The sequence below is a fragment of the Leptosomus discolor genome, chromosome 19, assembly GCF_034619465.1.
Source record: "Leptosomus discolor isolate bLepDis1 chromosome 19, bLepDis1.hap2, whole genome shotgun sequence".
In the NCBI taxonomy this organism is placed as follows: Eukaryota; Metazoa; Chordata; class Aves; order Leptosomiformes; family Leptosomidae; genus Leptosomus; species Leptosomus discolor.
The window spans coordinates 7,156,796-7,173,706 of record NC_141409.1 but is presented as its reverse complement, the minus strand read 5'-3'; the positions used below and the strand labels follow the sequence as shown (position 1 = coordinate 7,173,706).

General features: G+C 46.3%; 1 protein-coding gene across 1 annotated transcript in view; it reads right to left on the bottom strand.

Moving 5' to 3' along the window:
- Window positions 1–16,521, bottom strand: part of LOC104348963 (uncharacterized) — a 158,592-nt gene extending 142,071 nt beyond the window's left edge. The window contains exons 1-3 of the mRNA XM_086475928.1: window positions 16,438–16,521; window positions 8,361–8,418; window positions 3,528–4,969 (exon numbers count right to left, since the gene is read on the bottom strand). Of these exons, the coding sequence (XP_086332054.1) occupies window positions 3,528–4,969; window positions 8,361–8,418; window positions 16,438–16,521 (1,584 nt within the window). The remainder of the gene's footprint in view (window positions 1–3,527; window positions 4,970–8,360; window positions 8,419–16,437) is intronic.
- Between the last annotated feature and the right edge of the window lie 390 nt (window positions 16,522–16,911).

The window sequence follows — 16,911 nt, the reverse complement described above, 5'->3', positions numbered from 1 at the left end:
GTTTTCCTGCTCTAAAAATAACCCTCAGGCACTTGTCAAAAGAGTCAATGCAGGGTTTTTTTTTAATACATAGAGGCCAAAAAGCCATAGAATTACAGCCTTATTATACAGGAGGAGAAAGGTCCAGCTTGGGCTACACTGTGGACAACCCAGCTAGTGCCCAGCTGCGCCAGGGCAAGGGGTTTGCTGCAGCTTTACCACATTACACAGAAGAATACACATCCCAGCAGGCAGTGCTGATGGGCAGGGGAGAGGGCTACAGACCCCTAAATCTCCCCATCAAACCTGCTGCTGGTATACACAAGCAAATGATACGCCATCCACTGAAGGATTCAAACACTTATTGCATCAGAACCTTACAAGGGTTCAAAGGCTTGACATGCTGGCAAGAAAATACTATTTTCGATATATATTTTTCTTCTGTGTGTATCCAAGCTACTCACAGCCATGTGCTGGGGTCACGCCGCTCTGCAAGCTGAGCAAAGGCCTGCTTGGCCCCGCGCAGGGACGAGAGATCTCGAGCAAAGCTCAGCAGAGGTGCTGTGGGCAGCTGTGGGGATGATTCAGAGGGACGTTTGCCAGCTGCTGAGTCAGTGCTGTGTTACTGACTTAGCATGATGTTTGGGTGTTTTTTGCTCTTTCCCCCTCCTCCAAAAGAAATTTAGAGCAGAGATCCCAAATGCTTGTGGTTATTAATGGTTCCCAAGAAATTTTTCTTTTTTAAGAACATAATATCCTCCCTCCTCTAGCTGCCCAGCAAACCCAACATTCCTGAAGAATTAATGCTCTGCCATTAGTCGCGCGTGGGACGCAGCATCTCCGTTTCCTGTTGCGCAGCGCTGTGGTGGTCTTTCAGGACAGATTAATCCACGGAGGACGCTGCCTTTTGTTTCTAGGTGAACAGATCCTTTTAGCCCCTTGCTTGCACTCCTCTAACCGTGCGGCCACCTCCCTCCATTGTGGGGATGGGGTCCTTCTACACAGGTAAGATTAGACCACAGTTATTTTGGTAGCATTCACAGAGCTGGAATTGCACAGAGACCACAGTGCCTGAGTCATCCCTGCCTCGCACGACGGCTGTCATTCACATCCTGGTTTCGGGATGATCAGGGTGAAAGACTGTCTCTAAGCAGAAGCCGGACAGGCAAGGTGCTGCTGGCTGCCAGACTGCCTCTACCCATAGATCGCTGCCAATCCTTGCTGAAAAGGTAGAAGGTGGTTTCCTGTACACATTTCTCTGCCCAGAGTGACAGTCTTCTTGAAGAGACTTTGTGTCAGGCAACGCAACTGGGAAAACTAATTAATCATCTTCTCCTTCCACCCATGGGCCAGACTCCGTGAGCGGCGTTCCCAGCCCATAACCTGCCCTGTCCAGGGAAAGCGCGGGGCTGCGATATCACACAGCAGAGCGGGAAGGGCTGCACTGACCTCACCAGAAACGTCTGCCCAACAACACGAGGATGGCGCCAGGTAATTACTCAAGCATGGAGGATTTATCAGCACCTGTTCTGAAACATGCTTTTCTGGCCGTAGAAGCTCTACATTAATTTCTCAACATGTCATCCCCATTCCGGTCTTTTCTCCTCTTTCTCTTCCCATGTCAGACACATCCAAGTGTCTGACATAACGAAGTATGGTACAGAGATCTCTGAGTGAGTCACAGGAGCTATCAAGCACCGCACAGCCGCCAGCTTCAGCCAAGCCATAACCTTTCCGTCCCAAAGTGCCGACTCTGTTTCCAGCAGTCAAAGAGGATAAGGCCAGACAGAGCCTCAAAATGTTCTCCTTTCCCTCAATTCAGAACTCCAGTGGTTCTCAGATGGGATGGAAAAATCCTGCCATCTCTTCCCTCAGCCCTCCAAAGCCTGGATCTGTTTCTTTGCTATGATTCACAAGCTGAGAGGGATTTTCCACTCCAGTTCAATAATAAGCTCTTTACATTGCAGGGGGAAGTGGGGACTTGGAGCTTGGTCACCCTCATGACACTTTGCAGGGCAAGAAGGTGGAAAAGGTCAGGATTTCACTGGGCTCAGAGCAAGCCACCCAGGCTTAGCCCTTACAGGTGAGTAGTGTTTGAAAAGAAGTTCACAATTGCTGAATTTCTCTGCTTGGGAATGTGCCTGAAATGACTCTCCATGAAACACAGAAGACTGCCCAAAGATAAAAATCACTGAAGCTCATTCTCTCTACTCAGGATTTAGCAAAACTTCTCCGAGTACAAAGCCTATGTCAGGGATGTGTGCCTGTAAAATCAGGCAGGAGCACAGAGCTGCCCGCACTCCCCCGGCTGGGGCAGCATCTTCACCTCTCCCTGAGATGGGAACCTTAGAACAAAACACTCCTTAGTGACTCCCCACCCAAATTACAAGGAGAGAAATCACCACGGTGCTTTGAAACAGGACAGGCAGGAAACACACACCTTGAAGGTAAGTACCCACTGAGGGCTCAGGGAAACACAACCGCTTCACTTGAGGTGTTACTTGCAACAATGAGCAGCACATCTGCAGGCACAAGTGCTGTTGATTGTGTTCCTTAAGCCACTTTCAATATTTCCATTGTAAACCCTTCTTTCACTATTTTAAGAAGTCAGCTGTAAAAATTTGCTCTAGGCTGGAACTTGGCAACCAAAGACTCTGTCTGGGAGAAACTTATTTTACATGTACAACCCCCTCTCGCATATGCACAAAATAGCAAAAGGCTTGGGTTGGAACACCAAATCCTTCCAAAAGTTGGCCAGTTTAAAGATCCTATTTGCATTCTTACATCTGAAAAAAACCCACCAACAAACTAGCAGATAATTACTGTAGCCTGACTGCTTTTAGCATTACAAAATGTATGTATACTTTTACGATTGCCAAGATATACACCCTGAGAGTGGTTATTGTGTGTGGAATGCAGTAGTTAAATTTATAAAGGAAACTCTTTGCACATTTTAAGTGCGGGCTATAAGAAATAAAAAAAAGTGAATTAACTTATATCTTGAAAATAGACAAGAGTTCATTTAAAAAAATAAATACTGAAGCAATTTCTGTACTTGAATTTACTGAAACAGGGCACTTTTCTAGAAATGTGAATTTCAGGTACAAAATAAATTAATAACCAGTGTTAAGAAATAGTTAATTTGTGACATGTTTTTGAGCCACCTGGGTATTCTTTGGAAGGTGACTGGCAGTTCTGCCCTCTTGGCCCTGAGAAAAACCAGGAGTGTGGAACAGACCACCAACCTGGCCATCAAAATTTTAACCAGCAGCTTGTAGGAAGCAAGGTGGGAATTTTTTCTTTTTCTTTTCTTAAGTCTAACATTAAACAGCAACTTTAACCACAAACTTTTAAGGGGCATCCACCATCACAGAGCACTCAAGTTTACACTGAGATATATGCTGAAATTGAGATCATCAGAAATGTAATAGTGCTTGGCCGCTCTTTTGAGTCGTCACACGCTGCTAAGCTTTTCAGAAACCCCTGTAAGTTATGGCCTGCCGACCATTTAGCTGAGCTGTGAGTTAGCATTAAGAGCTTGAACCTACCTGAGGTCCTCTCTCTCCTTTCACTCCCGGGTACCCCAGTAAAAATGGAAACGGAGTAGGTCCGAGGGGGTCAAAGATTTGATAGCCATCAGTCGCAGCTGGGGTTGTGAGGTTGAAGGTCTGCGCCTTGGTTCTGGAGACAGGACGGGCAGACCCCAGGGGTGGCTTGGTGTACACCAGAGGGACGTTACTAGGTTCCACTTTTCTGGTGGGGGACGGCACGTGCTTCTTTGGAATGGGCCCATTGCTTGGGTTCTGCGGGGTTTGCTTTAGGGTGACAAAGTGGACATTGCTGGTTGTGTTATCAGTCATCCTCCTCATTGGCTTTACAGTACTGGGTGTTTCAGAGGACTCAGTGGTGGGTTTTTGGTTGATATTCTTTTTGGTCTCTTGCTTGGACTCCTTCCTGTTGGCCGTGGCAGGGCTCTGGCTTGTTGGTGGGGCCTTTTTGGCAGCGGGAAGGGAATTTTTCTCCGTGTGTGTGCGGGGAGTGGGCCGAGACACCCCGAGGGTCGTCACTGTCCCTGGAGGGAGCAAACGGGCGGGTGGCTGTGTTTCCGTACTCGATGGAACAGGAGACGGGGCCACTGTGTCCTTTGTGGCTTTGGTTGTCAGTCTTGGCAGTGATGGCGGGGATGATACCAATGCAACGGTTGTTGCACCTGAACCCCGAGTTTTGAGGGGTGCAGTGACCCTGCCAGACTCCAAGGATGGGGCAGCAGTGGTCAGGTTTTTCAGACCCTGCAGCGAGGGCTCCATATGCTGTGGGGTACTCAGGGAGGCACTGGGATCCCGGGGCAGGAGGGGGATGAGGGGGGGCAGGTTCGGCCGGTAGGTATCTGCTTGCCTGCACTGTTTTTTCAGGTATTTACAGTAATGATGAGCTGCCTTGGCAGAAGGATAAATATCAAACTGGCAGATGGCTCCTTCAAACTGCACGGAGTGCTGGTTTATCTTCCCAAAGAGGAAAGATCCATGTGGATCCAATGCCTCGTCCTTTTTAAAATGCAAATCCGCATGTACTCTGCGCTTCCCACAAGAAGTAAATAAAGTGACTGTCTGGCCACGGATATTGATGGCCATATTGTGCCACTGGCCATCATGGACATTGTAATCAAAATATACAGAGCGTTTGTGGCCCACATATACTATGATCTTCCCAGGCACAAACTGGACCCCCAGCTGCAGTTTCTTCTTTTTGCTTTTGACAGCAAAGAGAAAAGCATTGTTGATGCGGTGGGAGCAGAGGCTCAGCAATAGGAGCAGGTCAGTGCTGGAGCCTGCGGGGAGGATGGTGCTGACCGGCGCTTCGACACGTGCTCGCTGAGTGAAGATGACCCCTGATTTGAAAGGAATGACTCCTTGAGGAACTGTACGTGATGAGGACCAGCCACTTGATGGCCTTTTCCCTGACAGGCCCAGTCTTTGAAGAACATCCACATCTGAAAGAGAAGCACAAAGACTGAGATGTTGGGCAACCCAAGGGCTAGATGGGTATGGGGGAGTCAAACAGTCCATGCAAAAAGGCAACAGGATGCAGGAAACCCCGACCATCCTCTCACATATATACATTCAAATAATCAGAATGGAGAGCACATAGCTCTTCCGCACGTTTTGTGAGAAGCAAGTGCATGCTTGACTTGGTGACCAGCAATTGCCAAAATGCATCAGCTCCATGGTGCATCTGGCTAGCTATCCTGTCCCACCAGGGACCAGCTGCAGATGTTCTGGGGGGAGCTGACCTCACTACAAGGAAATTTCCCACTGAGCACCAATACTCCACTTCTCTGGGATTTAATTCTGAGTACTGACCACACAGCTGGAGAGGAATTTGAACAACAGACTGAGCTGGGATTGCAAAATTTTATATCCCCAGAAGGCAAGTAACAGAACTTTCAAAGGGAGCAAAAGCCTTGTATCTGCCTCTCTCCAAATTAGTAAGAAGCAGCTTTTGATCTTTGAGATTCTGGAGAGTTTACGGAAGTGAAGGTGCCTCCCAGCATGAAAAAATTGCACCTAGTTTTCACTGAACTGGTTAAGGTTCTCAACAGCAGTACTTTTTTCCCAGTGGATCATCTTACAGTATTAAATTATTTTAATAGGCTGGAGGAATCAGACTTGGTTTGTGAAGAGCTGAGAAATTAGTTATGGTTGCCACTGAGCAGCAGAGGTAAGACTCGCCTCCAGCAGTTGTCACCTAGGAACTAGGTGTCTTGTTCAAGACAGCATGAGAGGAATTGATGTCCAGAGGCACCTATCTTTCTCCACCAGCTCCAGGAGAAGTCTGCAATGGACAGACAAGCAGAATCCTCTGGTTTCTGGCCCCGAGGTCTAACAGGAGTCACACACAGCTCGGAGTCCAAGGCAGATTAGCAGGCAACAGCAACACAAGCCGGAGCCAGCTGGCAGCAGTCTCAGCTGAACTACTCAAATGGGGAAGGTGCAGAGGTCTACATGAGAAAAGCTGCAAAGGTAAATGTGCCCAGACCTGAAAAAGGTGCTTATGTGCCCAAAACCTTGTTCTTTTACTTCAGTTCAAACATTTGGTCTAATAAAGATGTTACCTACATGGTAAAGACAGATAAAGGTAAGGCCGTAATGGTTACCAGGAGACTACCACTGTTGAAAATGAGCTATGGTAACTATTTCCTTCTCTCTTCCCTGCCCAAATGCAATCCCCATTACTCAATGACCAGCTAACTCTCATATTTAAGTACTCTTTGGGGAAGCTAGTCTGGGCTGTATAATCCAAATGCTGATCTTGCAAGGTAAGAATTTAACAATCAGAAATGCGGCAGCGGCAATCATGGCTGCACATCAGCTAACACCATGGCATTGCAGCTTTCCTAGATTAAAAGGAAAAATAACTCAAAGGTTGTCCAAAGAAAAAACAAGCTCCTTCTTTAAAAGTGCCTTGGAATTTGGCTTCTTCCACACTTAACTATTAAATATTCAGCACAATACCCAATATTTGGAGAGCTGGCACATAAAAGAGATCCTCAGCATTGGCCAGAAGGGTTGTAGACTCGAGCCAGTCTGAGGCCTGTAATGTTGCTGGCCAGGAAGGGAGGAGAATAACGAGAAAACCTCTGTTCCTTGACTTTGGCAAAAACCTTGGCCATTTTTGTATGCAAGAACAAGTCAATCAATATTTACTTTGTCTGAGCTCAGCTTTATTCCCACCTCTCTTTTTTAAGGCAGCTTGACTCATTTTCTAGCAGACACTACCCTGGAGAAGAAGCATCAGATGCAAAAGGGGATGGAAATTTTCCCACTCTATGAAGAGGGGATAATTTACTGCACAGCATGTGCAAGTGTTAATAACGGTTCTTCTCCTATACTATGAAATCCTTCGTCTCCCACTGTTTTTCTGCCATATTGCCCAACACGGCTGTCCCTCAGCATAGCAAAGGTAGAGCCTTCCCCTCTCTGCACTGAATGGAGGAATCACAGCAGCCTCTTCATACTGGATAATCTCCAGAGCCCATGAAACACTAAAGGCCAAAGCCTGGCTCTAGCAAAGTCAAGCGGGACCCTTGCCACGGGCTTCAAAGGCATTAGGCTTTAGCCCTAAGGAAATAAATTTACCACTTAAAGTAGGAGCTAGACTCCAGCTTCCAATTTCTACATGTATTTTTAGGTTCTCTCCCAGAGACAGACAGTGGTGTGCCTCTACTAGGCAGATATGCTTTACACTCCAGGAGCTATTCACTTGGTAGCTGCTCTGCAAAGACGTAAGGATGTTTCCCTGCTCAGAGGATCCTGCTGCTGCTTTCAGGACCAATCCAACTGTCTCGTTAGCAACTGCATCCGACAGTGCTTAAGAAAAAGGAAAAAAAGCACAACCCAACCACTCCTTTCCCTCAAAACTCACTAAGGTAGAGCCAAATTCTAGATGCCTACGCAAAACCTGATTAAAAGAGACCTCATACAGAACATGTGTGTGGATTTTCCAGCACCAGGTCCAGGCAAACAGCTCAGGACTCCTGTGCACCCAGCCTGTCTGTTTCTCCATCCCATGCCGACTGCCCTGGGCTGGTGGGGCACGTCCCCAGGGATGGCGGGATGTCATCAACTAACATAAAACGCAAGGTAATTTTGGCTTCCTTAAGTAGCTCCAAGTTTAGCAAAACATTTTTTCCCCTTCGAATTTTTTCCTCTGTAGATTTTTCCATCAAAACACATTATTTAAAAACCCATTCAGTCAGAGCTGCCTGGTCCCAGGTGCCTTGAAGCTAGTTGCAACATTCCTGTAGCAACATTTGAGCAACCAGGAAAAAATTTTCTAGCAGACTCTGTGCATGAAGTGAGATGCACAGAGATTCCTCAACAACCACACGATCACCTCTGAAAGAGGGGATAAAGTGTTTTATTGCTCTCCTTCCCATCTCCTCCTTTCCCTCCCCCTTTCCCCACGCAAAAAGCTTTATAAGAAGAAAAAGCCAAAAGGCAGGAGAGAAATAACTTGCAGCTTCCTTGATTCCAGCAGCTGAGGTGTGATGCCCACAGCTAAAATTGGGTTGAATAAACACTACATTTCCAAAAGTTGCCGCCCAGACCCTTAGTCAGTGCACATCAGATGAACTCACTAACCCCATGATCTTTCGGATTTGTAACACTTATGGAAAAATCATCCTTGGCGTTCCCTGATTTTCCAGTGTGCAGGAAGACCCCTAAGCCTCATAGTAATAATTTCAGGGTTTTCAAAAGCCCGTGGCATTGGCTTAAGTTCAGCCTCACACAGATCTATGAACAAGCTCTTATTGCTTTTGTAAATCTCGTGTTTGAAAATCCTGACTGGTAACCCTGTCTCAAGACACCAATTTTCCTTACAGTCTTTGCTTCCTTGGAAGCTTTTGCATTCTGGTACCCAGAAGAGCAGCCTGTCTAACTGTGGGGAAAGCAAGCAAGATTTTTAGAATTTCTTTATCACAGAGAAAGTATCTCAGAGGGGAGTTATCTACCACATTAAGGTAATGCAGTAAGAGCCAAGTGAAAGAGTTTCCTTTAGATTGATAGTAACAATCAAAAGACATGGCACCATCCCATAATTACGATGGGGGTAAAATGATGGATAGAGATGAATCTAAACAGCATATTAAAATCTGCTTGAAAAAAAGAGACGCCAAGACACAGTATTTGTTCTGCCTCTTTATGAGCTGACATAAAACTTGCTCTGAAAACTGCTTGACTAAGTAATTCAGCCAGATGTTCACCTCTCTTGCATTGAAGCAGAATTTGGAAAATATTACATTTTTCAAAATTGCTGATGGCAGGGATGTATTTTCTTTTTTTCCCCCCAGTAAAAAGTGCTCCTTGGGCTGGCTTACAGCTGAGCATTGACCAGCTTTCTATTTTTCCTTCATGTTTTGAAGACTAAGAGAGCAGCCCTGGAGCCTGCTAGTCCACTTATTGCTGTCTACTGATTGCAGAGGAAGCTGTTCAGTTCCAGCATATACCCGTGTAAAGCATCCATGTGGAAGAGGTGTTGCTATTCTAAGAGGAGATGGCTCCTTTACAAACAGATGTGGCAGAGGTGCTCAGCTCCCGCTACCAACTGCAAAAGAAGAACTTATTTTTATTTTTGTTGGCGCTGAAGCCTTCTATCCGCTTTTATGGGGTCACTGATTATTGCACCCCAACCTTTTGTCCTGTCCCCTGCAGCACTGGGAGGGGATGCCAGGAGAAGAGGTGTAAAAACAGGATGAAGGTTTATGATCACTCCCCTATAGAATACTTCCCCTACTGCTCAGGGCCCGAGCCAGACATAGTCACTCTACTATGAACCACCCCGGTGGAATTTTTCTTCCTTAAATTTGCTTTTACTTTTGGGACTGACATAATTTCTGTATGCACAACATCCTATGTGCCTGCACAGGCATGATTGGGTTGCATTCGAGTCAAGGAAAAACCTGTCTGCCAGAGACGCTTAATTCCTTAATGCCCCAGCCTCAAGGGGCACTTTCTAAAAGCAGTTAAGTACTAGCGAGTGCAGGTAGGTGCCAGTGACATTTTAGACACACTGAAGTGCTTCATTCACACCAGTTCCACCAGACAGACAGGCACTTCTGAAAATCCTGTGGGGCACGTAATCACCTGTAAAAAACTGGTTCTTTTGCTAGCTGTTGACTACGTCATCTGTATCATCAGTACTGCAGTGATCAGCAATAAATGCATTTAATTCTGTGCACTAGGCTGAGACATTGTTAAATGATGGTCCTAAACCAATACCAAGGCACTTGGGTTTTACTTTGGTTGAAAGAGGAGAGAAAAATAAGAAGTCTAATTTACCTTCAGAATTTCCCTGTGTGAATCCCAGGAACCAGGTAAAACATAATACGGTCCAGAGAAAGCAGAATCCCCTAAAATTGGAAGAGAAGAAAAGACAATGAGTTTCTACAACATTAGTAACAAAACCTAGTCCCCCCAGTAAGGGTCTTCTCCTTGATCACAAGTCTAGCGAAGTCAGTGGCAGTGTCCACATGTCTCTGGGAAACGGGGAATGGATGCTCAGTAGAACAGCGCTTGCTTCCAACTGAGATCTTATTTTGCTACTTTAAAGTCATCTAAAGCCCACTGAGTTAGTGGAAGGTTTTCCCACCGGTATTAGGGACCATTGATCAAGCCTTAAACAAGGACCAGACCAGTGTTTTGAGATGCAGGGTCATCAGTGCCAGGTCAGCAGCCCCTTCCCTACTGCTACCCTTTGGCACTCGCCCCATCTAGGACAGAACACTAGAAATGCAAGAGGATGGAGAAATAAATCGAAATTGGAAGGTCAAGTGACATGCCAGCAGCGCACATGCACGTCTGTGATGACACAGGTAGCAAATGGACTGACATGCAGTGACATCACCTGCATCTCAGCAAACAAATTCGGAGTCCTATTGCTTTACTACAAGCTTAAAAATATTCTAAGCATACAAAATCCTACATGGATCTATTCCTCTTTTTACACTCAGATGCAAAGATGGGGGCAGCTTCTAACCACTCAGCACCCTGTGCTGTTGCCACTAATGAATTTCTCATTAGCTTGGTACGGCAAGTAATTTTAGAAAGTGTGAGAGCTGCAGACTCCCAAGCGCAGTGCTCTCACAGACTCTTTCACGCCTGAGAGGGAATTGGACAAACCTTTCAGTCAGCTAAACTTTAAGCCTTGAAGTGCCATTGAAAACAGCAGCAGAGAAGAAAGCTTTTACCAGAAAGGTAGCTGGAGTCCCCCCTTCCCCCACCAACTTCCTTGATTTGTAGCCAAATAACGAACATAGGAAACTCCTTGGTTAAGCTCACTTAAAACTGTCAGTGGAAAGTTTGAAGACTGAATTCCCTAATTTTCTAGAGATGATATTTAACAGCTTGATCAGCAAGGGCTGGTGGAGGAACAGAGTCAAAAATGTAAGCTACAGAAAGTCCTCAGCCAGAAGAAAGCAGTATGGGACATCCACAGGTTGTTCTTCATTTCAGCCAAGCCAGTGTGAACACTGGGATACGCAAAGCAGTGCCAAAGTGCAGCTTTCTCCTCTCTTCAGATCTGGCAAAGACAAGTGATTTATCAAGTGGGATTAGAGACCACTCTTCTCCTGCCATCAAGTCTCAGCTTTAGCACAAGAAAGCATCCTCTGAGACAATGTATTACCCTGGGCCAGATCCTCACTCAGTGCAGGAGACCCTTTCCCACAGCTAAAATGAAGCCACAGTGATTTACGCATCAGTGGGGAAACCTGGCCTTGAATGTAAAAATCCATGCAGGAATCCAGCCACTAACTAGTATTTTAAGGCTTGAAAGGACAAAATACTGGAGAGGCCCCGCATCGGCTGGGAAACAAATGAGATGGACCACATCATTCTTTGCTGTTTCCATTACACTTACACTGGGCTGCACATTTCAGGAGCTCTGGGGCTGCTTTAGTTTGTGTGCGAAGAAACAACACCTTGGAATAGCCGAACCATGGTATTCTTTCGCCGTGTCCTATAGCCACCCGTATGCTAACCAGGAAAACCTCACTATGCTCAAGAGATCTCCAGCTGGGGAGTCTTGGTTGCTTTTTGCCCACTTCATCCCATTGGACGCAGCTGTCAGGCTGAAGACACAGCTGAGTCCAAGGAAAGCTATTGTCCCAGTTCACTCAGGGGAGGTAGGAAGGGAAGGAGAACAGAATGATTCTTCACGGCTACCACTATCAGAAGTCTTTATGACTTAAAAGAAGCTAAAATCCACTTCATGGAAAGACCTTCGTTTCTGTGCTCACCTCCAAAGGAACAACGGAGTTTTAAGATGTGCACACAATTCCACGTGTCCATGGAGCAAAGACCTCACAGGGTATCAGCAGTTGGGCTTGACTGCCCGATGAGAGCACAGAAGGACAAAGGGAAGAGGGTGACCAAAATGAGGAGAATGCCGAGGGCAGCAGGAGTCCCAAGCATTAATAACACCTTTTCTCTGATGAGGATCAGATTTGTACAGCTATGTACCAGCACTGCTGCACATAACACACCTAACTGAAATCCAGGTCTTTTTTTGGAGGGGTACCTTCACGACCCAAATTTGCTTCCAAAATCCCTGTTGACCACCACAGTGAGGGGAACAAGCCTTAGGGGAAAATCCAGCACGTAATTTCATTCCAGTGACACTGACGGGGCTATAAAGGAGATGAATGCACAGCATGGGATCCAGCTGGCCTCAGCCCTGCTCCTGGACCCCTTGCACAGCCAATACCATAAGAGTTGAGAGCAGGGCTGGGTGCCAAAACACTGAAGAAAAACATTTTGGCAAAATTTACCAACTTAATGGAAAAAGCAAAAGCAGCTTCCAAATGGCAGACCTGTGACTGATGGGGCTGTTAATTATTGCACGATTTTACAATGCAGGCTCTTTTTCCATTACAACTCTGCAGCAACAGGATTGCATAAGCAACTTGAGTAGCAATAGTAAAGGAAGATTTTTCTCCTTATATAGAGCTATCAAACCCACCTTGGCCCTTATCTCGGCTTCTTTCCACAACCAGTGCTTTCCAGAGACTCTATCAAGAGGTACCCGCTAAAGGCATTTGTTTCTTTTACTGCATAGGGCCTATGAATACCAGAATGGGGATCCTGTGGCTATAGTCACTAGGTGAAGAAGTGCCCCTAAATACATGTGATGTAAGCTCACGTGAACCCTAAAAGTTTTCCAGTGCAGATAAACTCCCTTTATAGCAAACCGAAGCTACTAACTACAGTTTAATTTTGCTTTGCTACTATGTGTGAACTCTCGTGATCAGTTCATGGGAACTAACCAGTGCCAAAAGTGCAAAGCAAAAGACAACAGAGAGGGACAGAAAAGCACAAAGACTGGTAATAACTCTTCTCAGCCTTAATGGTGATTTTAGCATCTTCCCAGCAAGGACCATGCGCACACAGGTAGCAGCCAAGAATAAACATCCTGAGGAGTTCCTACAAAAAGCAGCCAGAAGGTCTAGACACCACTTCTGCTGGGGCTTTAGGACAGGCAGGAGGTCCCTGCACATGGTGGTACGCACCAGTCCAGAGACCTGATGAAATCACGATGATAATTAGCACACAATTGCCAAACTGTGCCCTGGGTTTTCAGCTTTGAGAGTCACTTGCCACCTTCTTACTAAGCATTGAAAGACCAGACTCCTGAGAGCAGCAAGTGACTTGGAGGCTAAAGAAAAGTTATCACCTCTCCAGGTGGCTTATGCAAAGCATGCCTGGTTGGTGTAGCCCCAGTAAAGTCATGTTCAGATGGTAATCTCCAGAGCAAAAGCAAAGGAAAAATCCTGTTGAACATATCGGTGCTTACCTGACAACCACTGGAATAAAGCACTACACTGAACTATGGACAATAGTAAGACAATAGCCTCTGGGGTAGACTTGGTCAGGAATTATCCTGAAAAAAGTGCAAGTGGAACAAAGCTGAAGCAATCTGCGAAATAATTGTGATCAGCTAATTCTCCACTTGACAATTTCTGGAGTTGGTTGGAACAATTTCAGCTCTTTTAAATCGAAAGATTTCCCCCTGCCTTAAATAAATAAGTCCAAATGATTTTGACATCTTATTTGCTTAGATGATGGGTTGAAGCTGAAGAAAACGTTACTAGGGCCTAAAGCAGCATTTAATTTTTTATTTTGTTTTCTCCCTCATTTGTAGTGAGGAAATGTCTTTGAAAATGGCAAATGTTCTTGCAGGGTGGAAAAACGATTTCCCCCCCGCTCTCCTCCATTCAGGTGCATTTTCTTCTGTCCAAAAGACCAGAAAGCCAGCTGTATGTTGAAAATTGCTTTTCAAGGAAGGTAAATCTACATTTCTAGCTGTAGGTCAGACAATGTGTTTTAAAAGGAGAAAGTGTCTATGTTGCTTAAGATCCTTTGCACATGACTGGAGGTGATATTTTATAAGGTTCCCAAGCAGTTCTGATAGTCAACAGGAAACAAAAATCACAACCTACATACTGATGCTTTAAATTGCACTGTGACATCAACTCCACTGCCAGCTTTTTGGGTTAGAAATCTTATTTTGTACTAGTATCATCCTGTGCAGAACAGACTTCTGCTCTCTTTTCAGGGCTTCTAGAAACTGCGGTATTTCTCCTCTCACCCTCAGTTTCTGGAGAGAGCAATGGGAACATATAGTTTTGTAGATGTCCCTGTATCGACCCGGCACAGTCCTTTGCTGGACATTTTCTGCAGTATAGACCAGCTATTGATTTACACCTCCAGTCAAAGATTTTTGTCTGGTGTACACAGGCACTGTTGCAAAACCCAGCACGCCAAGGGGAGAGTTTCTGAGATGACTGGAACGGTATTCATTTTTAACTCCCATTCAGCATCTACATTTTTAAGAAAAAGGAGAAAGCGGACAAGCAGATATAGTCCAGATGGACAATTTTCCATGATTGTTTAAAAATACTGAGAAATCTAAGAGAAACTGCCAATATTAAGCAGGGAGGAATAAAATTCAGTACCCTTCTGTAAGATTTTAATGTTCAAAAAAGCTCCCTAAAAGTATTATCCAGCATCAAGTACACAAAACACCCAGAATCCAACCCACTCCTCCTAGGCGCACATTTATCAAAACAGATTTTCAGGTGACAACCTGAAATTCATTGCACGTGTAGCCAGAAGGCGAGAACATGAAGTGGGACGTCAGTGCGGCCGCCGGAGCTTTAACAGCACTCTGAGCAGAGTACAAAGCGGAGGGTTTCAAAGATTGTCCCACCATTATTACCAGAGACTCCAAGAGCCCAGATGGGGAAACTCCCTAGGCCAGACTCCAACCTGTCCTTGGGGTGATCCTGAACAGGAATGTACCCTGCCCCAGAGTTTGGAGTGTGCGTGCAAACCCAGAAATTCCCAGGGTTTCTCTGGCATCATTTCTGCCAAATCTAATCTTAATTGAGGGTGAAAATGCCCTTAGTGCTGTGCTTGTAGGAGTCTGTCTCAGGGCTTTGGCAACTATGGCCCAGAAAAAGCTGCTCTTCCTTCAGAGGAGGCCCCCGGTAGGAAAAGAGGAACCCATCAGGGCCTGACGAAAGGGAGAAATCGTATTCACAACAGGGAGGGACCTCAGCTCCTGGCAATGGTACGGCAGTAGGTCTCGAGTCCTGCAAAGAAGCTTTGCTCCCCTAAAAGCCTGCACATCAGCCAGGCACAAGGAGGATCTGGATGCATAAAGGCCTGATATTTGCTTCCCCAGCAGCTATAGCTGCTCTTAGGATTTCTCCAGGAGGGAAATGCAGATCTGCAGTACACAGAACATGGAGATGAAGCATCAGTGTGGCCAACCCTCCCTCCTGCAGACACCTCACACCTTGTTCTTTAAAGGATTTATGCCGGTATCTGCAGACATAGGGCTGATGGGTTTCAAACCACTGGTCCTTGTCCTCCTAACTGGGAACTAGAGCTTGTATATTCATTGCACAAAGCTGGCCCAGAGCTAACCAGCTCCTCTGAGCTCCTGCTGGCGACAAGCTGCTTCCTCACCTGCTAGGTACAAGACTGACTGACAAGGCTGTGATGATCCAATACCCTCCCAGATACCTCCCAGCAACTTTCTACAATAGGGGATCTTTCCTGACAACGCATTACTTGGTTTCCTCTTTGCTCACCACCCCGTCTGTCTGGGTTATTGACTTTGTTGCTGTGTGAAGTGACAACACTCACTACTGGCCCTTGCCTTTGTGTTCTCAGTTAGTAACTGGAGCCTTCAACAAACAGAAGTGCTAAGCGTGATCTGTCATCTAACTCCTTTTTTGTCCTTCCAACAAACGCCTTTGCATTCCTTCATTTTGTGAATGGGGTTTGGCAGAGCTGTATAGAATTCTCCATTGTTTCCATTTGCACTTCAGTAAGCGTCCATCATTTCTACTTGTGCCCCCAACAAATTGGCGAAGAAAGAGAAAGGGGAGAAAAACCCACGTGCTCTGTGTCTGTCTCTGGTCAGAGATTTCCTACAACCGCCTCACCACAAGACCTGGGCAACCCTCGGTCAATAATGTAACCTCCATAAACACTGTTTTCAATTAGGGCAGATTTTATCCCCTCAACCCATTGCAGAAAGGGGATGAAGCTGGAGCTTTATTAAAAGGACCCGCTCAGAGCAGCATATAGAGACACAGCACGAAGTGGGGACCAGGACACTGGACCTCAGCTTGTATCCCTGGCTGTGACACTGCCCTTCCCTCCTGGGACACAACTCCAGGAGGCTGTGTAATTGCCTCCTCTCTACCGCAAGGCACCCAGCACACACATATCATTTGCCTGCCTATGGCTCCCATTGCTGAATTTGTCCAGCGGTGCCATAATTTGTCCCTAGGTCACCTGCCCAGTTTGCACGCAACGGTCTTTCCCTCTTAGAACAGGAGCTGTGCCTTCCTCCAGCCCTTTCAGGCCTTCCCAGGGGCTGACCCACCTTGGTGGTGCCAGGTGGGTGCTGTACCACCATATGTGCAGCTTGATCATCCAGCACTTGGGCCAGGCAGCCCCAGAGCAGCATTACGCCAATAACCCAGGGCTGTGACAGCAAGCAGGCACCCACTGGAACCCTCCAGGAGCATCAACCAAGCCTCCTCCATGGCCAGCATGTGGCACTGAGGCTGGAAGGGGCCAAGGTGGCACAAACACAGCTGAACAGCACAAGTGCTACGGGCTGGACACGTGCTCAATGCACAGCTGAATGCAAAACCCTTTCCTGTGGTTTAGTGAGCCTGTGCTCACTAAAAACGCATCGACAATGATCAAGAGGGGCATTTTAAGCTTGCAGAGCCTGTAAAACTTTGTGTTCTTGGTTTTACAAGCTTAGGCTGCTCGAGCCAGGACAAGGCTTCAGCACACTCTGCAACTACTTCTTCCCCAGTGAGACAGCCCTCCCATCCACGGCTCTCCC